This window comes from Xenia sp. Carnegie-2017, unplaced genomic scaffold, assembly GCF_021976095.1.
Source record: "Xenia sp. Carnegie-2017 unplaced genomic scaffold, XeniaSp_v1 HiC_scaffold_21, whole genome shotgun sequence".
NCBI classification, from domain to species: Eukaryota; Metazoa; Cnidaria; class Anthozoa; order Malacalcyonacea; family Xeniidae; genus Xenia; species Xenia sp. Carnegie-2017.
In genome coordinates, this window is record NW_025813484.1 from 775,440 (window position 1) to 800,651 (window position 25,212).

General features: G+C 33.8%; 4 protein-coding genes and 2 long non-coding RNA genes across 11 annotated transcripts; 3 read left to right on the forward strand and 3 right to left on the reverse strand.

Moving 5' to 3' along the window:
- Positions 1 to 1,583: 1,583 nt before the first annotated feature.
- LOC124443768 (ephrin type-B receptor 2-like) lies at positions 1,584 to 8,409 on the reverse strand. The gene is made up of 19 exons (XM_046994285.1): positions 8,119 to 8,409; positions 7,518 to 7,613; positions 6,968 to 7,035; positions 6,630 to 6,814; positions 6,127 to 6,545; positions 5,770 to 5,916; positions 5,353 to 5,658; positions 5,088 to 5,208; positions 4,843 to 4,889; positions 4,552 to 4,683; positions 4,398 to 4,477; positions 4,226 to 4,331; positions 4,060 to 4,121; positions 3,884 to 3,982; positions 3,658 to 3,774; positions 3,221 to 3,370; positions 3,095 to 3,139; positions 2,727 to 2,881; positions 1,584 to 2,565 (listed from the first exon to the last, which is right to left on the reverse strand). The coding sequence occupies exons 2-19, from the start codon at positions 7,588 to 7,590 to the stop codon at positions 2,301 to 2,303; spliced, it is 2,577 nt and encodes an 858-aa protein (XP_046850241.1). The 5' UTR covers positions 7,591 to 7,613; positions 8,119 to 8,409; the 3' UTR covers positions 1,584 to 2,300.
- Positions 8,410 to 10,626: 2,217 nt separating this feature from the next.
- LOC124444724 lies at positions 10,627 to 13,568 on the forward strand. The gene is made up of 2 exons (XR_006948009.1): positions 10,627 to 10,983; positions 12,893 to 13,568. It is a non-coding gene; the product is annotated as an uncharacterized LOC124444724 (long non-coding RNA).
- A 256-nt stretch (positions 13,569 to 13,824) lies between these two features.
- On the forward strand, positions 13,825 to 14,440 carry LOC124444723. The gene is made up of 2 exons (XR_006948008.1): positions 13,825 to 14,022; positions 14,217 to 14,440. It is a non-coding gene; the product is annotated as an uncharacterized LOC124444723 (long non-coding RNA).
- Positions 14,441 to 16,727: 2,287 nt separating this feature from the next.
- Positions 16,728 to 18,714, reverse strand: LOC124444348 (histamine H2 receptor-like). Its single transcript, XM_046994934.1, has one exon. It carries the CDS (start codon positions 17,960 to 17,962, stop codon positions 16,844 to 16,846), a length of 1,119 nt encoding a protein of 372 aa, XP_046850890.1. The 5' UTR covers positions 17,963 to 18,714; the 3' UTR covers positions 16,728 to 16,843.
- A 1,573-nt stretch (positions 18,715 to 20,287) lies between these two features.
- LOC124443667 (TAR DNA-binding protein 43-like) lies at positions 20,288 to 24,177 on the forward strand. Of its 6 annotated transcripts, none has more exons than XM_046994152.1 (6): positions 20,288 to 20,866; positions 20,947 to 21,155; positions 21,440 to 21,580; positions 21,642 to 22,080; positions 22,854 to 23,316; positions 23,832 to 24,177. In XM_046994152.1, the coding sequence occupies exons 1-5, from the start codon at positions 20,620 to 20,622 to the stop codon at positions 22,880 to 22,882; spliced, it is 1,065 nt and encodes a 354-aa protein (XP_046850108.1). In that variant the 5' UTR covers positions 20,288 to 20,619; the 3' UTR covers positions 22,883 to 23,316; positions 23,832 to 24,177. The 6 variants fall into 6 exon arrangements, with proteins under 6 accessions (XP_046850108.1, XP_046850109.1, XP_046850103.1 ...); XM_046994153.1 differs by having other exon boundaries at positions 21,642 to 22,071; XM_046994147.1 differs by having other exon boundaries at positions 20,293 to 20,866; positions 21,642 to 22,782.
- On the reverse strand, positions 22,993 to 25,173 carry LOC124443668 (succinate dehydrogenase [ubiquinone] iron-sulfur subunit, mitochondrial-like). Its single transcript, XM_046994154.1, has 10 exons — positions 25,025 to 25,173; positions 24,649 to 24,717; positions 24,526 to 24,584; positions 24,337 to 24,422; positions 24,199 to 24,256; positions 24,055 to 24,133; positions 23,867 to 23,983; positions 23,655 to 23,783; positions 23,435 to 23,530; positions 22,993 to 23,263 (listed from the first exon to the last, which is right to left on the reverse strand). The coding sequence occupies exons 1-10, from the start codon at positions 25,091 to 25,093 to the stop codon at positions 23,183 to 23,185; spliced, it is 843 nt and encodes a 280-aa protein (XP_046850110.1). The 5' UTR covers positions 25,094 to 25,173; the 3' UTR covers positions 22,993 to 23,182.
- Positions 25,174 to 25,212: the final 39 nt, after the last annotated feature.

Genomic DNA, 25,212 nt, shown 5'->3' on the forward strand with positions numbered 1-25,212 from the left:
GTAGATGCAGTTGGTCGTTGCCATGACCACGAACTTGGGCAGCTGATCATGACGACTGTCTATGCTCTGGCATACTGCGCAAGCGCAGATGATTTATCTGGAAATTTGTGACTGAGCGAGCTAATTACTCCATAATCGGTACCAATACATGCAATTGGTCGTTGCCATGACCATGAACTTTGAGAGTTGGTGAAATTGACAACGCGTGCTCTGATTAATTCTCAATTGATTTATTATTCAAAGATATTACAACTGTCTAAATGACTGAAAAGAAAAAATATTGATGTGGTAATCAATAATGGAGCGTTTTCAAAATTTGCGATATCAATGATAAATTATTGATTAGTCTTAATTTCTATTGTATGCGCACTGCAATAAACAAATTGCTGGTATTTTCATCCTTGCTTAAAATGAATTACACCATTCGCTCATCATTAGAGTACATTGGACATTCAATGACACGCTTTAACTTATCAATTGCGCTGTAGAATAATCTTTAACACGAAGAAAAAAGCAAAAGAACAATTTCCTAATCAATAATAGTTATTTATTTAAATGAAGGTATGATCTTCGCACTTTGCTGGACAATTTAAGCAATTGTCTCATGAATCTGAAAAATCATGAATCCCGTTGAGTCACCTGAATAGTTATTTATGTCGCATAACAATGGGGAACATTCAAGTAATATCAACGTGCATTCAATAAAATCAAAAGAAAGGATCGTTAAGATACAGATGACATTCAAATGAATTTAAACATATTTTGTATGACAGAGAAGTGCGATGTAACAGTTGCGATAGACTATCAGTGACAGACTATTTCTGTTGGGACACAGACATCATCCATGCAACTGTACAAAATATATACATGTGGTGCTTTTGATTGTTTCTTTGTGTTAATGAATATTCTACAGCGCTATTGATGAATCAAAGCGTGAAAATTGTAGGAAAAGTCGACAATAAAGTGTATTTGAAGTGTTCTGATTATGAAGGATTTTAATGATGGAAAATACCGTTCAAAGTTTGAATTGGCAGTCAATGGCGTTCAACATTTGAAAGATGAAAGTTTCATGAACGCGGTCAGTTGAAAATATCTTTTAAAAATATTTGGGTCGATTAAAACATTTGCGATAAATCTTCCTTACAAAGCATGGTTCCGATCTGAACAGCAATATACATTGACAGCAGCTGTTCACACAAAATCTGCATGCTCTAATAATAGAAAGTTATAGTTAGAACTTAGACTTTGAAGATTACTGCAAAAATTGTTTAAATTTCGGATCATCTTAAGGAGACCTCCACTGGGATCACTGTTATGTTTAAATAACATTTATGAGCGTGGGATAAATAATTGTTCAGCTACGTAAGAGAGCAAGGAAAAATATTAAAATAGACGCCTTTCCACGGAGAAGAAAACAACACAAGCATTCTTGCAATTCAATTCATAATTTTTTAGAGTTACAAAAACGACTTCGCAAAAACAAAGTGTTGTACAAAAGCAGCAAAAAGCTTTGGCGAACAATCGTCAAAAATTTGTTCAATTTTATGGCAAAATATACAATACAACAGAATTATAGACAATTATTTTAAAGACGTTTTGTGCTTTATTGCTTTGTGAAAAAAATTAATCTGATGTTTATAAATCTCCTTTGTGAAAGATTAAGTCCTACTGTCCAAGATATATAATTTTGATTTTTTTAACAATGCTCATCATTTTCTAAAGCTACAAAATTTAATCTGGGGAAGTGAACATATTTCGTTTGGTCCGTCACTCATATGTTAATATTGATAGTTTAATTTACTGCTATTCACAAATCAAAATAACGCAAACTATTAAAAGCTGATATAGCAGACAATGCTGGCAGGATATGCAAGACAAACAAACTTAGAAAAGGGCTTAGTCAATACATCACTTCCTTATAGAAGATGAACTAAAATATGTGAAAAATATTTGAAATTTGACGACATAGAAAAGCTTTCTTCAGTTGTCGCTCATTAAAATCTCGATAAAAGTGGCGAAATTTAAAGAAGGCTACATGAGAGTTAAGGCAATTATCGTTCCAAAATTATACAGCATCAAATTAGACAAAGCAGGTTTTTTAAATTTCTTAGCTAGCAGCAATTAATTGTCTATTCCTATCTTAAACGTTAAGTTTATTTGTCCACTTGCACAGTTAGTGATTGTTTGAGAGTTTTCAAAAATTGTTTCCACTATACCTATACTGACTTCACACATCATTCATATTTTCCCAGTGCCTGAAGTTTTGAAATACGTTAGGTCTGTTGCTATTCTACTAGTGATTATACTTTCAGAGATTCTGACCGTTTAAATGTAGGATTTTTAGACCCTTCTGAGACAGGCAGGTTACGAATTGTGCGTAGCATTTTATTGCGATGTCCGATCAAGTTAACTCCTATGACCTGCAGATCACCGTCTAGTAATCCTCCTAGCTCAGAGAGTTGCACAAAACCAGCCTGCTTAAAATGTGGGATGTATGAGCTCATTCTGATTTCATTGAGCCAGTCTTTTACCAACATCGCTGGATCGCTAATCCCCGACATCGATCTAAAAAATCCAATTAATTTTTTTGACTGCCATTACTGTCATCTTAATATCAAGGTATCAGGGTATCGAGGTGTCTTGTTTGTAAAATTGTATGAATGTAATATTGTGAACTAAACAAAATAAAATTCCAGTTAGCTTTTACTTTAAGTACTTCTACTTACACTGGTCGTTTTCTACTTAACGACACGTATTTCAGAGTTTCAGGTGATCTAATCCACTCATCGATGATTTTCACAATACTAGCAAACTCAGGTCTCTGACTTCGATCTGCTTCCCAACACATATGCATGAGTTCATGAACTGCTTTTGGACAGCTCTGTTGAAAATAAAATGCATTTTAGCTTGTTACATAAGGGTCCATTTCAATTTTATCATTGATATGCACTCAAAGTTTACGGAGATTTGAAAAGAGTCGAAAGTGTATTAAGTCTGCATGCGAATTTTTTTAGTTGTAAAAACTACATTCAAATATAACAAGCAGTAATTAAAAAAAAATCACCAAGAAAATACTGTTCTAAGTATTAACGACCTTTGGTGCAGGTAAACGATATCCTTCGTCGACACGTTCTAATACCTACAGTAACACGTAGCGATAGAAAAGACAAAGTTCAAAAATGCACTTAAACAAATCTAACAGTTTTGGATTCTCTATCACCTTAAAATTATCCCAATCCCAATAAGGCCTTTCAGCAAACGACATGATCTCCCACAACAAAATACCATAACTCCAAACATCGCTTGCAGTTGAAAATTTACGATACTTGATAGCTTCAGGTGCTGTCCAGCGGACAGGAATTTTTCCTCCCTACATTTGAAGTTGCTACAAGTTGCTATATTATAGTACTGCAAGTTGCTAAAGTGATTTTTAAAGGCATACATCGATCATACAATCATTAGTTGCTAGAATACTTTTTTCCATTACTAGTATACAATAATTAGCATCTCGACAACATAGCTTATTGATTTCTTGCTAGGAATAGTGTCGACATACATATCCATTTCTAACATTAAGCTTTATAATTTACATCACCCAGCATTATAAAATAACTAACCATGATTTTCTTAGATGTGTTAGTGTAACTTTTCACTTACCGTTGTTTGATACTCCCCCCGTGAGGAGTCGGCTGTTTCTAAGACTCGTGAAAGACCAAAATCTGCAACCTTGCACAACATCGCTTCGTTTACCAATATATTTCTCGCTGCTATATCCTGTTATGTTGAATAACGTTTAAAATAAAGTTAAAGATGTGGCATGCATTGGATAAAGTAAATATTTACATTGATAAAACATGTGATGTGGATAGTATTGAGTTCTCACCCTATGAACAAAATGTATTGATGCCAAATATTTCATTCCTGAAGCAACACCTCTTGCCATACCAAGAAGCTGCAATTCGGTCAGGCTACCATCATTTTGCTAAATGTTGTTAATACAAGAAAAAGAAACTTTTGATAGTTTTAGGCATGGTAGTAATTTGTTTAGAGAATGTTTACCTTTAGAAAGTTGTCCAAAGAGCCGTTGGACATATATTCAGTGATTATCATGTGTGGAACAGCTTAACATACAAACAAAAAAGTTAATTTCGTTCCTTTTTGTCATATTCTTGTATAAGCTTACAATTTAACAGTGAAAGCTTACAATTTAACAGTGGAAACTTACTTTTTGTGATGACTCCTTCTAAATGGATGACATTTAGATCATCAAACTGACCCATTGCCGATGCTTCCATAAAGAAATCATTCTTGCTTCTCTGGTCGGCGTCGTGCTGAAATTTCATGAAGCTTTCAGAATTTTAAATAAATTTTTAATCGTAGTTTCTTGTTTGCTGTACCTTTAAAGTTTTTGCTGCAACATCAAGTGCTCCTCTATCGTCCGTTTTTAACGTTCCCTTGTAAACGTCTCCAAATTCGCCTAACAGAGTGAAGTCAGACGAAAAGATTCAGTTGTCTATTTTCAATTTGAAAATTGCAACAATTAAGGCTCACCTCCACCAAGTACTCGTTCCAGCAATAATGATTTGTAACAAATTTCGTTGACAAACTCTTTTAATGCTGCTTCAGGATTTTCATAGTTTGCTGGATCTATATACACTTTTTGGCCAAGTGCTGGTAAAGATACTAAACAATACGGTGCAGAATATGGTTTTGAAACTATACTGTACGAACTGTACATTGTTTATTGGTAGGTAAACAAATCATGCGAAAGTTAAGCTTGTTAAAACAGCTGTCAAATACGAATTTAATCTTTGAATGTGAAAAAAAGAACTTTATACTTACTGCTTTCAAAACCTATGTTATTCGTTCCATCAGGCTTGTTTTTCCCTCTATATTGGAATGTAAATTTATGAATAATTGATAATTTTGTTTGTATGTAATCTTCTGTTGTTTTGTTGAATTTAAGATTTAAATTTATAATTTCAATAAATATGTACGAAAGTAATCGAGCTGTTAATTGCAGAAAGAAATATTCATATTAGTATCTTATGATGTAAAATTCACACAATTGCAATTATGATCCTTACTTTCGCAATCTTATTACCAACACGATGATAATGGTTAACAAAACAACGAATGATGTAATACCAACTCCAATGTAAATGAAGAATCCCCTACGTTGGTTAACTTTCACATTATCTTTAATACCTAGATAAAAAAGCAATAACATTGAATTCACATAAATATCACCCCAACTGTATAATTAGTAACTCTTCAACACAAAGTGTTGAAAGAACTTTGAGACTCTTCACTGCATTGTGCACAAACTTTATCTTTGATCACAGTACTCACCGGTTTCATTGCTCACGGGGCTCCATTCCATTTCCACAAAATTCCATTTTGATGAGTTGACATTCGTTAAATTACCCAAAGTATACACGATAATCTTAAACTTTGCTTGGGAACAAAGATTTGGTAAACTGAATTTGGTTGTATTTATCGTTTTATTACCGCATAGCTTTGAAAAGTTAGCACCAACGAACCACTCAACTTTATAAGTTATTGTAAGGTCCTCATTTGTCTTGGGTGTAGACCATGATAATAAAATGGACGTGTCAATTTTTTCCATATTTAAATTACTAATTTTAGGTGGAAGACCTGTGATAGATGTAATAAAAATAAGTTGTAAGTATTGAAGTTCGATTGTAATTCAACCATAGTATGCGGCCATCAAAAACTGAAAAAAATATTTTCACTCATTATACTCACTATAGCACTTTCCGTTTTCTGTTTCACCAACATAATGGTCAGCTTTACATTCACAATCAGTGTGCATTTTATTATTTGTCTTTCCTTCAGGGCAACTCTTGCAATCAATATCTTCTATTGTTCTTTTGTATTTATCTATGTCACAGCCTTTACATACAAGAATATCAAAGAAAGACTTTAATGATGAAAGTGATTTAACAAGTCAAAGAATCTTACTTTCATCTTGTAAATGCATTTATAAGCTGATATTTTATATTCATTGAAACATATTTCCTAACAAAAACTGGTTTCTAAGTTTGTGATGTAAGAAGCAAAATTACAACAAATAAAATGAGGCCTGTGGCATAAATCACTCACGCATGCACTTCATGTTTTGCTGTAGACCAAATCCTTTGTCACATTGACAAGTTTCACTTAAGTCCCAGGTTCCATTGGGTCTACAGGAGACAGTTTTTGACTGAGATTTGCCGTCACTGTTTAACACAGCATTCTGGCGACATTTGACAGGGAAATGTACATCTGATACATTGGAGTTTGTTCTTTCTAAGTTTAGAGTTTCGTTCTTCTTACAATAAAAATGATACATCTCTAGGGAAAAAATATTCCATGACGTATTGTTTTTCTCTGTTGAAGCAAAAATTGCAAGATGCTTAAAAGCTCCATTTATTGTGAACGTCCGATTCACTTTTGTCTCACTCTTGTATTTTTGTCGGTCTGTACGATTAAAAACTTTTATGAAATCTGGATAGTTCGCAGTATGATGTTTTTCTTCAATTCTGTCATGAAAAATAAAACAAACCATTTAGCACGACCGCTTTTAACAATCTCGATGTAATTTATTTAAAAAAGCAATAGCTAACCTTTGCGTTGATCCATAAACGTCTAAATAACACGAAGGATCACCAGCACAGTTCGTTGGCTTAGCTTCAATCTTAAGATATGATGCTATTGGCAAATCCAATACTTTGCTTATGAACCAACTTTTACCGCTTTTTGAAATTTTTGTGAGCAACTGCTGGATCCCTTTAATTTTGTAGTAAGTCCACTACAAGCAAGGAATGTAATTGATGATAAATTATGCTTCTATATGAAAATAATTTCAAAATTTATTCTCATAAAAACCGTCAGCATGACATTCAAGCAAACATGACTGAATTTTTTTAGATTAACTTTACTTTTTAGTAAAATACTTAGTTACCTTCTCAGCATCCTTGCTGCCGGCACTCTCCCTCCATTCAGAAAGGGACCGTCCTTCATAAAGTATTTCTTAAAGCAAGAAACGAGGCTCTCACCATTACAAAATCATTTTCATCAATTCATAAATATTTGGTTTTTGATTGGAGAAGATATATTGTGACGTAAGGATTATTAAATATCAAAGTTATTCTGTTTTTAGAAGATTTTTCTGACCACCATAAGTAACGATTACATGTTTGTAAATGTAGATCGTCCAGGTTGGTATAGTCCTGAGAAAGATTGTTTTGGTTGTTGTTGACTGACGTTTCGACAACCTTAGCGGTAGTCATCTTCAGAGTCAAAGGTATAGTCCTTCAATCTTAGGGACTATACCAGGTTGGTATAGTCCTCAGAACTATACCAACCTGGACGATCCACATTTACAAACATGTAACGATACTCCCAGGTTCAAACCATTTACTTTATAAGTAACGACTGACGATTGCAAATCAAATGCTTGTAAAAGATAGCGAGCAGGAAATGTCTTCTTGAAATACTGATTCCTTGTTTACCTTTTTCGGCTGATATAGTATGTGAATTTATGAGCCACAACAGGAAAACCAATGATGAAAACACGTATGTCATTTTTAGTGAATGTTATTCAGACTCTGTGAAAGAAAAAATATAAAGTATTCAATCCTACAACAAATTTTTTTTTGAATAAAAAGCTAACAAAATCAGCGAAAAAAGATGTGAAAGTGAAAGTCTATCATAAATTTTGTTGGCCATTGTTGTCAAATGCTACACGTTGTTGCTACAGCGACGATATTGCTAAACCATTAATATGTCAAAACTGATCGTTATAGCACACTGAAAGTATTCAATAATCAACTAAATAAAACGTAATACTATAGATTTTGAATATATAAAATGAACGTATTTAAGCATGATTCCTTGTTGCAAGGCACAATTTTTTCTTCTAAAATTCTTCTCGTTACTAAGATACGAAAGTAAAATTTCACAGACACATAATTGTATCAAATTTCAGTTGACTAAAAGTATGAATGATTGTGATGATGTGTGAATGTTTCACGAACAAAATATTGTTACAAATAATAGGAGTATGCCAATGTATCCAAACTCTTTTATTCTTTTTCTTAATTGCTCACTTACCAATGAATATTAAAAGTATAGCATCGAAGATAAGTATCAGGAATTGCATCGAACTATTTATTGATCTTTTTTCCGATGGCTACATAACCGTAGCGTTTATTTTTAGACTCTAATTCTTTGTGTTCACTTCAACCCATAAGCTGATGCCTTGTTTACGTCGAGTTGTATTTAAAAGTATTTTGAGCCGCCATGGTAAAAGCGAATTTTGTTTAATATGTATTTATCAATTTACTGCTACTGACGTGCCAAGACGCAACCATTAAACAGATCGTGTTACAAAAAGGAAGTCAATCACATTTTTGTTTAGCAATGAAGGATAAAGGCTGAAACACACTAGGCAGTCGCTTTAGTCGCGCGTCTAAAACTACCGCTTTGCGTGGTTACTAAGCTAGTAGCGTAGTCGCGTCAGCTAGTCGCTTTGAAAGTTCAACATGTTGAACTTTTGACTTTGGTCGCTTCAGTCGCTTTACACTGATTGGCCAATAGATACATTTTAACTTCCTAAATGCATATCATATTTCCTGTCATAAGCATCATACGAAATTTATAGATTATCCTAGGAAAACGAAGGCAATATATAGTGAATTCACACTGGAATCTTTCAGTTTTTATATGACTTATCAAATAGAGACAATAGGAGCTACAAACTGGAACCCTAATGCACAACCTAAATGCACAGAATAGGATTATCCACGATATACGCGTAATGTGCTATGATCATATTGGCGTGTTTTAACTGGCTTGTTCTCTTTTCTCCACATAGTAGTTTGTACTGAGTAAATATTCATATATTAGTAGCTATAATAAAGGCCAAAATACAAAGTTTAAGTGATATCTGTGTCTGTAACAAACTAAAATCACCGCCATGTTCAATAGACGCCACGGTAAATGTCGCGATGGTCGCTGCATGTGTGTTTCTAGCGTTCAAGCGACTGACGCGTGCGCATCAATTCGCTTTGGACGCGCGACTGAAGCGACTGCCCAGTGTGTTTCAGCCTTAACGTGTCGGCTCAAGTATTTATTTTTTTGTGAATGAATCAAATAATTTCACTGATCGAAAAGTATTTACACTAGATTTAACAATATAAGGCGACAAACGAAAAATCTTCTTACATTTTGAAATCATTTTATTAAGTAAAGATTTCCTTTTACGACAATTCTTTTATGAAAAAAATTGACAACTCCCCTTTTTAAAGTGTTATTTTAAATGCGTATGCAAACACGACGTAAAAATTTTGTTCTCCTTTTTCCTTAGATTTCAAAACGTCTCTATGAAGCCACATGGAAGGAAGAGTTTGATAAAAAACAGAACATGTGGAAATTGTTAATTGTCCACGGAAAACATAGAAAGTTACAGAAAAGGTTAGTGGAGGAAATACGAGTAATGCTATTTCAATGTGTTAAGTCATTCCTGTTTCTGCATTGGACGTGATGAAAACTGTCCGATGAAAAGAATTCGGCCGTTGCCATTGAAAAAACTCCGTTATGTCTAATTTTGTGAGACGAGATCCTGAGAAGGGTAGACGGTAGCTTCCAAAGCGGCCAAGAAGGCAAGAGAAAAATCTAGAATTTAAGAGCTTTTTAAATATTCGGTGCATTTTGCAGAGTTTTAGGGGCAGGCTTGTGTACGGTCTAAAATATTTTTTCTTCTTCAAAATTATGATACCGAAGCCTGAAAATATCACCACATTTTTGGTGGAAACGTAGAAGTTACAATTTGCATCAATAGTTTTCTAGCTCTGAAGTAAAAGTTACTAAAATTATTCACTATTTTACGTAAGCCGTTTTATGTAATCTACATCTCAAACTTTCTGATGACAAGAGAAAAATCTTACAGATAACATTGACTAAAATTATGATTGCAGTGCATTATGTAACAAAGCCGTCTTATAAACAGCTTAAGTATTTATGCGATTTCAGATCCTCCCAACAAACATTGTCATCTTCCCCATTTAAGCTTTCATCGGATATAAAAAAAGAAGAGAATTTCTCTTAAACATGAAGTGGCGCATGTGAATGTCCCCTACAGATCTTACAGTGAAAAATTTGTCAGGAACACTGAATGTTTAGCGTAAACAATCAAATACCTATAGTATACATCAATAACGTGATTTATCGTCAATTAAAACCTATCAGCAATGTGTAGCACTGAATCGTTTTTCTCCTACGCTAAAACCTATTAGCAACAGCAGCTTCGTCTTAACAAACTCAGACTAATTTTTGACTACATCTCCGATCTCCCAAGTTGCATGATTCTAAAAAAAATGTATTATTGGACCATAAAATAGATCATCCAATTGCATGTTTTATGTGATTGAAGCTTGGATTATTCAATAAACCCGGTTCATTGAGTTGTTTGGCAATGTGGTTAGTCGATGAGCGCATTTGCTTATCGATATATTTAGTCACACCACAAAATCCTACTGTTCAGTAACCCGAAAAATGATAAGCTAGATATTCATTATACTTAATAAGTTGTAGTTAAATCTCTTTAGCAAACATCGAGACTATCTTCTTAGACTGAAATAACTTGTCGCCAAAAATTACTAATTGCACGTGAATCTTATGTGCGAACTGGCTGTCAGACATCTTAGCTGCGCTGCGTTGAGTTGAGCCCTCTCAGTGGGCAAAACCGCAAAAACAGTCAGTAAGATTGACAGCTCATCTAGCTATATATAAATCTGCAACACCAAAGGTTGCTAACATTTTCCAGTCTAGGCAGTTGAAGAAACTTTAAGCTGGAAAAGTAACGATTTTTTAAAGATGCAAATTATAAAGATAATTGTCGTTATCATTCTTCTCTTCACGTTTGTGTCACGTCATCAAGCACAAAGATGTGGTGGTCCAGTGATTTATTATTGCAAGGTATGTCAAAGAATATTGAAGTTTTGATTCCCAGATTCTCCTATAGGACAATTTCCTGTCGACAGACAACTTATACTTGTCTGGTGAGCTTGCATTCACTACCAATAGTCAACAATAAAGAAAACTCGTTTACGAAGGTAAACTTTTGCGCACGTTTAAACATTAGGTTTCTAGACTTACAAAATCAGTTATTCGTTAGTAATATAGGAAGATAAAGCAAATTTTCTTCAGAAATACAGCGTACTTTTTTTCCATGAACTATATTGCAAACTATAAAATAAATAAATCGTTTCATTTGAAGTGATGCTCCATACTCCAGGCCGTGATTTTCTAAAATATAGTTTACATCACACAAAATATAGTTTACATGATGTACGAGTAGTGAATTAAAACAAATAATTCAACATGATCATCAAACATGTAATGTTTATTTCATTATTCATAAATATAGAACTTAATTTGTTGAAACTATCAGCTGTCATACATTAACAGACATTTTTTAACAAAAATACTTAAATAAAATGCAACAAACAAATTGGTAGAAAATTCCTTTTTATTCCACAGTATTTTTCGCCACAAGTATAGCTGACATGATGATATTTATATAGTATTTATGATATTGTTTTTTTCGTTTGTCTTCTCTGGATTCATATTTAAACACGTGACTAAGAGTTAATCGCATCGCTTTTCCCCCGAAGAGCAAATAACAAAAAATAATTTCCTGAAATGAATCTCAACACTGATAGAAAGGTTGGCTATGAGAAATATATCAAGGAACAACATATGAGATTGACCATCTTATAATGATTGTCTTTCGATTTTTTGGGATAAATGTAAGCCATTTTTTCTGTCTGTGAGTCAATGGAATTATACTTTGCTTTTTTAATTTTTTGCGATTGCATATGGATTAATTCAAATTCACGACAGCTGATTTTATGTTACATTCTTAAAGGTATCCGGTATATACTTACTTCTTTCAAAATTTTCAGAGTTCAAGGATATTTATTAACTCATTTTCTGTAACAGCTGTCAATGTATAAAGAAACAGAGCATTGTATTGCTTGCAAGCAGGAGTTAAAATTCTTTGTTGTCAAAGTTTCTAAAAAGAGGCTTACTTCAAAGTTGCTATCGTTTTATTTAGGCAGATGAGAATGTATATGACTCAGGTGTCAACCATCGACAGTGATGTTAAAAGATAGACAAGCTTAAAACAATCTCGATGTTAACAATCATCAAATTTTTAGTTCAACATATGGTTACAATTTACCATTCCATTTATTTTAATCTTGTTTACGATAACTGTATTAACATATAAAGTGACCCTTTTGAGTGTCAATTAGATATATCAATAATATGCAAAAATCTATTACTGAACTTCATCAACATAAATCGTAGATCTTTCATCGGTTATATCAGGCACATGAGGTAGATATCATGTTTTACACATGAAGAGCATAACTGTCTACAACAAGTCCTTTGCATTCAGTTGTGTGTTCGTTCTGTTAAGCTGCTCAATTCCGTGCTAAGTAAGCTATATTGATGTCGATCCAGCTTAGCTGGGATTACCAAATCGTCTCAGAAGATTTTGCTTAAAAAAGAGACCGCTATGCTCGACGTTGCCTTTTGTTGATATAAATTATGTATACATATTAACATTTCAAGGCTTAACAAATAACGCACAGTATTAGAACACTAAGAATACTGTTTGTGTTATTATGTCTATTTTAAGTGAACAAAATGTAAGAAGTCTAGATTGTCATAATATGCCCTTGACCTTGAGTGGAACTGCTTTGTCCAAATATTTTGAGTTCGATTTATCACACTACGCGTGTGAGGATGTTGCTTATGTAGTCTCAAAAAATTTGCGTTGTCTGCAAACGCTTACATATTTTCTTTACATTTTTTTCAGGAAAATCAAATTAAATCGTTCATCAAAAACAGAATGATTACGAAAATGACGACATATAGAAAATGGCGTAAAACATTAAGTACACTTCGATTGACATGAGGCAAAATTGCAAGATTCTATGAGATCAAATTTGTCAGCCTTTATATGAAGGGGATACCGATTCAGAAACGTAGAATGTATTACAAGGAACTTAGAACATGGCAATGACATACTCTTTTTAGGAATATAATTTATAACAGCTCAGTGGAAATATAATTGACCTGTGGTCGGAAAAGTTATCTTTTCTGCATACATGTACTATTTTTATAAACTGGAAGTTTTGACTTTTATTTCGAATGAGTTTGATGTTTACTATACACAAGTATGAATGGAGTCTTTATACATGCATTAATTGTTTGTATAAAGCTCATTAAAAAACAAAGACATCACTTCTTCATCCATTAGGAGTGATTGTCATCTAAAACATCTCTTTATATTTAAACTATATTATCAACATTTGAACTTAACATACTCTCAACTGTTTAAGCTTAATTTTAGTCATATTAGCTGAAAGCTTTGTTGTAGTTAGGTAAACTATTGAACGGCACATTAAGCCCATTTGAAACAATTTTAATTTTTTGAAAGGATGTAACTTAATTGTTCTTTTTGTGATAGATAATTAACGTTTTCATTTATACTGATGTTTTGTTTGCTTCAATATGTGACACTCACGAATCAACAGCCGATGTCTAAATTTTTTGTTTTTAATGCATTACATTTAGTAATAAACAGATCTCTTTAAAAAAGAACTGCTTGTATAGTTCCTTTTTCTTTGTTTTCTAAAACATATGTTTGTGCATTTGAATGTAAAATAATCCATAATTAGTTCATGAATGAATAATTTGCTAACGTAAAACCTTTTATCGAAATTATCTCAAACAGCTTTAATGTACTGCATCATATATAAGACAGTTTTCTGCCTAATTTGTGCACAAAGCTTCATTTTATTTAAATACAACGCTCGTACAGAGAAAAAAATGAAAGCTCTCACTTTGTATACTATATTGTTGTGTATTGGAATTTTCACGGTTGGAAACCAATGTAGGCGTCAATGCAGCCACAACTCTAAATTATGTGGAAAAAGAACCATGGTAAGTATAGGTGACTGCTGTGTCTTTGTACATGAAAGAGCTCTATCGCCAGATGTTTCTCTTCTTTTGCTGATTTGTTAATGCTTTCAAAATTCAAAGAATTTTCCCCTATTGAATATCTACTTCACTTCGACAATTGAGCACAGGTTGATGTGTTAACAGACTTGATGATTTTATTTCATTTTTTGTTAAAGGGAAAATGGAATAACATGATGCTCGAGAAAAATGTTGGAGAAATGAATGAATACGACGAAGCTGGAAGGCAGAATTTCGAAGATCAGCCTTTTGAAATCGGATACTATGAGTAGTTTTGTGCTAGCAGGTAGAACTTTACGAACAACTAAACTCTGTCATTTTCTATAGAATTCTAGCAACTGATTATATAATTCAAAACATCGTCAATAAATAAGTAAAATTATTTCAGTATGAAAGAAAAATACTTTTCTATGCGGACTAGAGCCACTGTTTAATATAAATGCAAAGTAACTTTTTGCCAACATTGCATTGTTACATGTTTCCCATCCACTATTCTAACTGTTCAATTGGGTAGGTAGGTCACTTTATCACTTATAGTTTATGGTGCTCTATAAGATGACGTAATGCCATAATTCAAACTGCATAGCTATTATGATGTGGCATTTTGAATAAGAAATACAATACGTGATTTCACTAATTTGAATAAATATCATGATTGCAAATTTTCTGTGCCCTACAAGATAAATCAATTGTAAAATTCTAATTTATTAGTTTACAACGTTTAAATGCTGACTCTTGCATCTTTTTCAAGTAATAAAACAATACGAAAAGTGTGCATTAAATCGTTTATGACTCAACGGTTCAGTCAATGTCAGGTGTGCAGTGTTAACTATCGACATAAAGTAAGCTTAATTACACTAATATACTGAAATAACAATAATACTGCAGTATAACTTACAACACAAACTAATATAGAAAGAAAAAAATGAGAACTAAGCTAGAAAAGTGAATTTCTTAAAAACTTACTTGACTCACTGAACAGTTTCATTGAAGGAGAATGCATGGTAATGTAGAATGGAATTCTTCTTTATTTATAAAAAAATGTGGCATCAAATGTTGGATGTGAAATAAAGACTAAACTTTCTGCTTGTTATACAAAATGAAAGTTTAATCTAATAGAGAATGAAGTGCTTCATATTTCTTTTATTTTGATTGTCTAGTTATACATAGTGGTCGGCTTTGGGAACATTTTCTAGGCAATGCTGCATGATCGAAGAGTATGTCTTTAATTTTATTTACTGGCTATCAGACTTCTACAGCTTGTTGAAATTTCAAAAGTTCAAGTTGAGACACCACATTATACACGATTTTAATTTTGAAGAGAGCACAAATTGCATGCTCTATGCTCCAACAATTTCGATGAGATCCAGTGTTCAGGTCGTTGATATAAAAGTCAGAAGTCACAGCAAATAAGAGACAAATAAGTCCAATGTCATATTTACTTTGCTATAACATGTAGAGCACAACATGCGTGTGATGTAACAAGGGGAAAAAACAATCACGTGGTTGTGCACGAGAGCTGTTTTTCTAGATCAAATTTATTACTTTGATTTATCCATGTGCTAATTGGTGCGCTGTGGGGAATTTCTAGTCTAAGTCTCGCCCTGTTTTTGCAATAAATAAAATTACCAAAAAGATAAAATTTCGAAAACGAGGACAGACTTCAAAAGTAAACGAATCGATAGCTATAAATGTTGTTTGCAAAAAATTCCTTGTAGCACAAAAAATGTGATGTTTACGTTGAAGCTTGATAAAAAAAATTTATCATCTTATCGTGGCGGCACAAATCTTTATATATGCTTGCCAAAAATTGAAATGAATTTGAAGATTCAATTTCATGCGGAATTTGTTGAATCATGCGGCCACGAAAGGTAAACATTGACAAGCCATCTGCTCACACAACCCTTGCTAATAAATATTTTAAAAAATGAGAAAAACATTTCGCGTTGTCATAACTTGAGCATCATAAACAGCTGTGTAACACAAAAATTTAGCCCCATGAAATATTTCCAGACGATTTTTGAACAAAGGTTTTTATACATTAATTTTCAGTTCAATGAGAGTGTGGCATATGTAACGTCTCATTGACAAGATTGTATTATGATATAACTTTTGACATTTCGCTGTTGGATGATGAGCCCAAAATTATCAAATATATCGCTTTGATTTTCATTTGACATGTATTAAATGGTGTATTTGCGTTCTTCGGATGCGTATTAAGCTATTTAATAGTCATTCTGTCAATCATTTCAATCAAATATCGTTCCCAAACAAACAAAATATATCTTGGCTTGTTTAGAACATTGCGCATCTTCAGTCACGATAGTTCTTATCTTTGCTCTTGATGAAGTCGTACTTATAACTATACTAAACTTTTTCTTTGTCGTTTTACGTCTTCACAATCACTGTAAAAGCATATGCATATTTTCCAAAATGAACATTATTACAAAAATTGAAAGAAAAAACTCAATCAGTGACAACAATATCGCAAAATCGATTTGATAGTGATCGGATTAAACAAAAAGTTCAATACGCTGTAAAAACATCTCAAGTGAAACAGTTTTTGTTAGACAAAGCATTCACGCAATTGGAAGTTTTTAAAACTCGTCTGCTAACGTTCGAGCATTATCAATAGTCTAGTATCCCTGATGCAGAATTATTTCAGATCGTTTCAAAACATTATGTGGGAAATATATTTGCAGTAAAATCTAAAGTTCTTATTAACATGTTGTACTATACAATGTTGCCATTGAGTTTCAATCCTGTCTTTAATGTTATGTTCATCCTATACATTTACTTGTTTATCTTCCTTGGAGTTTCCAGAGCAAGAATAAATGACAGAGCTCTCGTCACACCTAACATCGCGGTTAGCAATAGGACTTCGTAGATTAATCCCAGACGATACACGTCTTGAGCGCTCTGTCATGGACGCAGACCTTGTGTATCGCCAGTCCCGCGGTCTCAGGACTCTCTTCAGACCTTCACGTAGTTCTTTGATTCTCGCAAAATAAAGAAAAGGGTTTATGACACCACTTGTGTACTGAAAAAATAGGCTCAGGAAATCTAACCAAAATGATTTGTAATTTCGATACCGTAGTAAAATTACTATCATATATAAAATCCAGAGAAATATATAAGCAGCAACGGTAATAGCAGTCGTTTTAGCTGTGTTAATTTCGAGTTTTCGCGCTCGCTCTTCAACGCGGTGCGAGTTCTCTGCGCTCACGAACTGAATTCGTCGTTTTGCAAGCTGTCTAACACTTTTGAAGATCAATGCGTAGAGCACAATTAAGGCAAATAAAGAAACGATAAATATGCAAAGAGATGTTACTGTGGTCGTTGTCCTAGTTAAATATTTCGCTCTGTAACGCGTGCATGTTTGGTCACCAATATCTTCGTTTATATGGGTGGCGATGTAGGTAGGAAAAACAATTATTGCTGTAATAGCCCAAGGTGAGACGACAAACAAACAGCGAACATACGTCTTGCTTTTCCAACTTTGTTTATATGCTATGGGATGAACGACCGCAATGTATCTATCCATGCAAATTATAACATAAGCCAATACTGTAACTGTACCGACAAATGCACTAAATGATAATAATATCAAACAAACTACTCGTCCTTTAAGGGGTGATTCTGAAGGATGAGTAATTATTGTTGCCGTCAACAGTGGAATAAGAATTCCGCTCTTTACCAAGTCAACACAAGCAAGATTTGCCAATAGAATATTCGACAGCGAGCGTAATCTCTGTTGCAAAATAACAATGAAAGCTACGATGCCATTACCAGCTAGACTTAGGAGAGCCAATACTATCATAAGAAATGCCTGAACAACTCGTTCTCCTGACGTGCTGTTATAATAGTCTTCTAAATTAGTGGAGTTCCCGTTTGGGTACGCCATCTTCTTATAACAGGAGCCGGCAGCGATCTTCCAAACTTTGCGTAGTAAACAAGAAACGAAGAATCGACTTTGTACGTACTCTGAGACAAGCACCACCTTTGTGTGACTTATTCTCAATAGAAACAGGAACTTGCTTCAAAGCAGATGTTTGACATTGTTTTTGTGCTAGTCAGAAGCCCTTCCGAAGTTATTATGACAAAATGAAAACTTTGTTCACCACCCGCTGTCAATAATAATGCTTACCAAGTGCAGTATCGTGTCCCAAACTCTTAATACATGCATCTAAAACTGTTGTAAGATTGTGGCATCTTCGTTGTCATTATAACCAAGACTTTCAACCATCTGTGTGCATGATCGCCAAGGTGCTATCTTGGCTGCGGTCGACGTCACGGAATGAAAGCCAGTAGTTATTATTTTGTCTGACAATTGATGAGTTTGAAAGACTGCTTGCTATACGACAGGTGATGTTGTTTTTCTCTATGTTTCAATCCCTGAAGTTGTATCACTTTCCGTCAAACAAAATCTTAGGCAAGATTTTAGGAACAGCTCTCGGTTGAAATATCATCACTATCTAAATTCTTGTGAGGCGCCCTAACAATGAACACGTGTGGTATTTATATCTTTTCAAAACTCGTAAACAACATACTTGGCATACGATAAGAGCTCAAGGTAAGCTCTTTGCAAACAGCAAAGTGTACACGTTAATGTAGACAAAAAACGTTGAATATTAATAATGGAAAAGATATGCCAACGCAGATGACTATCTAATACGTGTTTTGATGTTTAACCTGCGCGAAAATAAAATACGCAATTGGTGTTGAAATTCCAAGCATGCCTAGACGGTTTTTCGTTTCCGCTCGAAGAGGAAAAGAGCAATCAGTCTTGTTTAGAAATGTTTTGTGACATCTAATTTTGTTGGATGTGTCAAAACAAGCAACAAGCAACAAGTGTGGATAGTACGTCTCAAAAATAGATGCTGTATTTGCCATTTACGGTTTTAAATCATAAGTGAAATTTAAATTCCGATAAATTAAATGATAATTTATACTGGAATATATCTTAACTGACGAATCTCCTAAGTAAACAAAAGAAGCACAATGGCAAACGTTGCTTTATATTTTTTAAATATTTTCTTTAAAAAATGAAATGGATACTTTATAGTCAATATTTTTGAATAAACCTGATGCATTTAATGTACTTAAGGTGCTGTTACCATAAATATATAATTAATAATCATGTTTTGGCCTTTCAAGGACTTAAATATTTTCAAAAATAGACAGGAAACAAAAAAAAACAACTATGGCGTGATAAAATTTACACATAACTGTGTTGGCCTCCCATGACTTTATTAATTTTAAACGTACATGCTCATGAAGGGTAGTACAAACGTTATATATAAAGAATTTTTTAGAAAACGATTTGCTTTCATTGAAATTCTCATGTAAAAAAATATGAAAAATGCTTTGTACACCACGCGATGTACTCGATTCTCGACTCTTGCAAATTAGACAGCGTCAATTTTAGTTATGAATCTCATTATGTGACGAATGATTAAGTCCATATAACTATTTGTTTATGTGTATTGTGGCAATGGCTCGCCCAATGGCTCGGCCAGTAATGCAACCACACACTGTGAAAATATTCATTTCCCGTGGCGTAAGTGACCACTTTAAAGAAGGAAAGCCAAATTCTTTAAGTGTATAAATATTTTGACGTTGTTCTTATTTTTATCGCACATTTATATCTACGTAAAATAAATTCCAAAAGCTTAAATAATGTATTTTAAAAGTAGGGAAATATTTGAATGCATAAACATAGCGGATAATGGCCTAGTCTGCAGAGCCCTGCTAGTCTGTAGTCTAGCAGAAGGGGTTCTTACATGATTTTCCTTTAACACGTAGCATCTGTGATGGAGTGTCTGTTCCCATTGAAAGTTCTCATCTTGTTGCATTCTGTGTACTCTGTGCGCTTATTGCGAAGAAAAAATGAAAATGTTCATTGTTTTTTGGCATGCATCAAACAGCTGTGTTCGTTTAGACAATAACACACCGTTACACACGGCGCCATCACGTTTTGACTCAACTATTATGTAATAAAATGTTATTACAGTTAAGTTCGTAGGGCATTCTGTGTCATTCTATGTGCGGTCTCAAAAATTGCTAATTGAGCGTAAAAATGAACATGTTTCTCTCCCCCCACCCCAATCAGGTAAACATGTTTACAAGGTCATTCAACTCTACAAAAAGTGTCGTTAATCTCTAAAGAGTCTGAATCAAAACTCAAATTGCAGTAGTTTTCATCTTTTTGTCATGCAGGTGTCGTCTATGAATTAAGAAAATTATTGTTTTTTGAAAGTTGATTATTGGTATTACAACGGAATAAGAACCTCACAGAAAAGTCTTTAAATTAAATTAATGTTTATAATTTTGAAAACTGCATTTGTATTTTCCATACACTGTGACTTACACAATCTCGAAAAAATGCTTGTTTATTGTGTATATATTTTCTCCTAGTTCGCCCCGCCATTTTTGTCCTTAAATCACGTGAACATTAACATGAATATTTTAACAATAAATTAATAAAGGTCGGCCATGTTGTTTTAGCCATTTTATAGTTATAGATTCTTTATTATACTCATTATACTACCGTAAAACACTATGTGTGACTATATTCGTGTTGCTGAAGACGAGCAAATGCCAGAGGAGGAAATAGAACTACCTAGTGACGAAGATGGCACAATTTTACTGTCTACAGTTCAAGCACAGTTTCCAGGAAGCATTGGTTTACGATTTCGAAACGAAGAGACACAGTCATGGCGTGGAGTTAGACTTGCAAATGGCATACTTTATCCTCCCGTAAACGGTTGGGGGAATGCACTGTATATAGCTGTAACGGTGAAAACAGGTTTAATGCATATTTATTTATAGTATTTTGTGTATTAAGTAGAATTTTTCTCAACTTTTTCACTTCATGTTGTTGTGCAGACTCAGCAGATGCAGACAGCTCATCCAAAAGAAAATACGAAGAATCGCCCACTGGACGTGAACCACATTCTAAAATTATGAAGAACTACTCAATGGAGACGGATCAAGATTTACTGAGCGATATGATTGTTCTGGGGCTTTCATGGAAAGCAAAAGATGAAGATTTATTTGAATATTTCTCTCGATTTGGAGAACTTGACTTTTACGAAGTAAGATGAGATAATGGCAACTGATTCTAATTTATCAAGAGTATGCAATAAGTTTTCATTGAAGAGATTATTTTTGCTATCTAGCAATGTCTCAGGGACATATCATCTCTTTTGTATAAGTGTGTGTCTGCTACTCAAACTTTAACTTAACCCAAACATGTTATTATACAAATAAAGCACACTGGGGTAATGGTTCACATTTGCGCTTCAAACTATGATGTATATTTTTGTGGCATTATTCTTTAAACATGTTTCAGTTTTGATGAATTTTAAACTTTATTTAGGTGAAACGTAACCAGCAGACAGGACAGTCTCGAGGATTTGCATTTATTCGCTTTAAAGATGCAAATGTGGCTAGAACAGTTCTGGCACGTACACATACCATATTAGGTCGTAGAGTCGACATTAGGTCTCCCAAAGGAAAGGTAGTTTTAAATTTCAGAGAAAAATGTTTGTTGATTTTGTTAATTTACGATTTACTTTAAGGATGATGCACCACGGAAAATATTTATTGGACGTTTGCCCAGCAATTGCACTGCATCAGATGTTCACTCCTATTTTGAAAAGTATGGTACATTAGTTGATGTGTATATACCACAGCCTTTTAGGCAGTTTGGTTTTGTTACATTTGCATCCAGTGAGGCTGCACGTAATGTACTTGCCCGTGTACATGTTCTGAATGGTGCTCGTATAAATTGCACACCAGCAGAACCAAAAGCTCAAAGTAAAGGGCATGCTAAAAATGCTCATGAAAGTCCAAGCCATACTCGTGAAATGCCAGGAATTTGGGGTGGTAATATTTTACCGTACATGAATACTCCTGATCGTGGTGGGACCAGTGCCTTTGCTAACCAAATGAATGCAATGTGGAATATGGCAGCTTTGGCTCAGGGGATGGCAGCTGGCATGGTTGGAGGTATGGGAGGTAATATGAGTTCACCTATGAACACGAGTGGTATGAGTAGTTCAGCTGGTGGTAGTGGTATGTCTCCACAGTTTATGCTTAGCAACATGAATGGTGCAAGTGGAATGGGAATGAGTCATTCAGGATCAAGTGGGATGGAAGGAGGACATGATCAAAGGTTTTGAAAGAATTTGATGATATATTGCTTATCCCAATACATGTGGTTGGCAAGGGAACAATTTTAAAATGTTGTATAAGTTTTGTGAGGAAAACAGATATTAGACATTTAGTTTAGAGAACATACTCTTATACAAGCATAGATTTAGAATTACTGTTTTGTAGTAATTCAAGGCCATATATGTGTGAAGTTTTATATTACATGAAAATGTTTAAGTTATGAAAATAATTGAGCTGTTGCATCCAGTATTTGTAGGCAAGTAACAAAAGATAGCTTTAACATTCTCATGTGCAAACATAGCTCTCTGCATCAAGGCTTCATGATGTAGAAGGACAGAAGAAATTGAAAGTGCGTGAAACCAGAATAGAGGCGACAAGAGAGAGTAAGTGGTGGAGGGGAAAGGCAAAAGTACAAGAAAAAAGCCTTCCATCAAGTTGAATCTCATTTAGTTGACTAATTGGAGAGGAACTGTTCATCCTTTATGAGTAAACATGAAGAGAATGTCTAACTGTGTAAGAGAGATTGAGGGTAAATGCACATCGTTGGTATGTTTGTATCTTTGAACCTCTTGTTAAGTTTACAAACTATCCATTTTCACTATTTGTCTTTTCTTCAGAGGAAATCACAAATCTGGTTTCATTTTGAAAATAAATATGGAATAAGAGGTAAGAGAGTTCATTGAAGAGGAAATTATCAGTTAAATACAGAGGAAACAGTTCATCGAAGAGGTAAGAAATAATGTTAAGAAATATGTATTATCATCAATGGAAAAAAATTTATTTCATTCAACTTAACAATACACAAAATTATATCCTGTTATAAATACATAGTGATTAAGTATTCCATTTGTAGTATTTCACATTCAACATAGAACTGTTATTGTTATGAAAACAAGAATTGAACTTTATACTGTCAATGTAATCTGTTTCTTTGTTATTTAAAGCATTAAATGGCAGCCTCCTTAGGTTTCTCGTATGATGCCATCATGGTCTTGATCTTGCCAACAGCTTCACCTGGATTTAACCCCTGTGAAATTATTGCAGTTAGAAGATTGAGAGAAAATTACTGATATTTTTGTGGTAGGTCAAAGCCTTAATGTTGTGAATATTTATTGTTTGTTTTTTCTATGTTTTATTGCACATAGTAGAAAGTTGTAAAGACTGGGTGACACGTTTGGTAAATATTGTGTAAAGTTACCTTAGGACACGTCATGGTGCAATTCATGATTGTTTTACATGGATATACACTGTGATGATTATCAAGCATTGCCAATCTTTCATTCTGATAATGATCCTAGAAATGAAAAAGCAAGGAAACCCCTTTAAGCCATCTTCACATATTAGGTTCATGCTTTCTATAAGAAATTTTGTTTCACTTAAAAAATATAAGAGAATCGTATAGCTTATTCATATTTTACCCTGCTATCAATCATCCAACGGTATGCCTGCATAAGGACAGCTGGACCAAGATATTTGTCCCCATGCCACCAGTAACTTGGGCATGATGTTGTGCAACAAGCACATAGTATGCACTCATATAGTCCATCCTAATAAATAAAAAAGTGATAAGACTTCTTTTTTCTGATTGTTGTAAGGAGAAAGATGATGAGTATCATTAACCATAACCTACCAATTTGGTACGATCTTCCACACTTTGAAGAAGCTGTTCTTTACCTTCCTCCAAGTCATCTTTGCGCATGAGATATGGTTTTATTGAACGATATTGTTCATAGAAATGGGTCATGTCCTTAAAGAGATGTGGTTAGCTGAATTAAAAATATGTGGCAGTTTTTTTGCTTTCAGATCCATGGCACTTACAGGAACAAGATCTTTAATGACATACATGTGTGGCAGGGGGTAGATTTTTTCCTTTTTATTGGACGTATCATCAATGCGACTATATAAAAAAAACTTATAATAAATAAATTAAAAAAATCAAAATAATCATCTTTCAATGACCACCTGATGCATGCCAATGTGTTCTTTCCACCAATGTTCATAGCACATGATCCACAAATTCCTAAGTAAGAAGAACAGGCACTTGTTACAATCCTTTATAAGTTTCTGATTTGGTGAAGCATGCATTGGTTGGTAACACACCTTCACGACATGATCGACGAAAGGTCAAAGTTGGATCAATTTCATTTTTGATTTTAATCAAAGCATCAAGCACCATAGGACCACAACTAAATTATTATGAATAATAACATGACAAAAGAAACTCAAATCAATGGTGAAGCAATGGTTATCACTGCATAAAACAAGTATTGGCTATATTTAATGAAAGACCTGTCCAAGTCAACTTCATAGTCTTGCATACGAGGTTTATCACCATCTTTTTCTGGATTCTAAAAAGAGCAATGATTGTCATTTGTTGGCAACTTTTTTTAATCAGATAGCGTTTATAATCACCCATCGATATACGGAAAATGTCTTCATTCTTTTTTCGCTGCTTGCGAGTGTCGACGCTGAAGTAAATGCCTGCAATGATTATTAAAGATAGATTAAAAACGTGACCGGTGACAGGACAAGTATTTGTGATTTGTGAGTGTATTGTCAGTATTTAACTCACAACAATGAGATATAAAAAGGATAAGTCTAGAACTGTTATATGGCGGCAGTAATTACATCAATGTAAAAAGAGAAATGTTCCTTATTGTTAGTTCAATTTTAAGCATGAAAGTTTTAACGACGTAGGCTTTTGAATAATATGGCAGTGCTGGGAAAAAATCCATAAAAAAATCTACCATCTTAAATATTAAAGTATTTAGTAAAGGTCTTCCCTTACTTGAATAACCGGTAGTTTCTTTGGTTTCATCAATTTTTTTCCAATGGAAAGTGCTCTAATCGACGCCATTTTACAATTGTTTATATTTATGTTATTTATGTAATTGATTATATCATTACGAGCCTTCGATAACTTTTGTTAGCAGTAGTTTTATGATGTGAACTGACTGTAGTATTAACTGGGACAAT

Coding starts and splice junctions, on each gene's coding strand:
- LOC124443667 (XM_046994147.1), top strand. CDS start 20,620: ATGTGTGACTATATTCGTGTTGCTGAAGACGAGCAAATGCCAGAGGAG. Junction 21,156..21,439: donor GAGAACTTGACTTTTACGAA/GTAAGATGAGAT, acceptor AACTTTATTTAG/GTGAAACGTAACCAGCAGAC. Junction 21,581..21,641: donor TTAGGTCTCCCAAAGGAAAG/GTAGTTTTAAAT, acceptor ATTTACTTTAAG/GATGATGCACCACGGAAAAT.
- LOC124443668 (XM_046994154.1), bottom strand. CDS start 25,093: ATGGCGTCGATTAGAGCACTTTCCATTGGAAAAAAATTGATGAAACCA. Junction 24,585..24,648: donor CATTTTCCGTATATCGATGG/GTGATTATAAAC, acceptor TGCTCTTTTTAG/AATCCAGAAAAAGATGGTGA. Junction 23,984..24,054: donor TCATTAAAGATCTTGTTCCT/GTAAGTGCCATG, acceptor CATCTCTTTAAG/GACATGACCCATTTCTATGA.
- LOC124444348 (XM_046994934.1), bottom strand. CDS start 17,962: ATGGCGTACCCAAACGGGAACTCCACTAATTTAGAAGACTATTATAAC.
- LOC124443768 (XM_046994285.1), bottom strand. CDS start 7,590: ATGACATACGTGTTTTCATCATTGGTTTTCCTGTTGTGGCTCATAAAT. Junction 6,815..6,967: donor GCAGCAAGGATGCTGAGAAG/GTAACTAAGTAT, acceptor CCTTGCTTGTAG/TGGACTTACTACAAAATTAA. Junction 4,332..4,397: donor TTGCAGCAAAAACTTTAAAG/GTACAGCAAACA, acceptor ATGAAATTTCAG/CACGACGCCGACCAGAGAAG.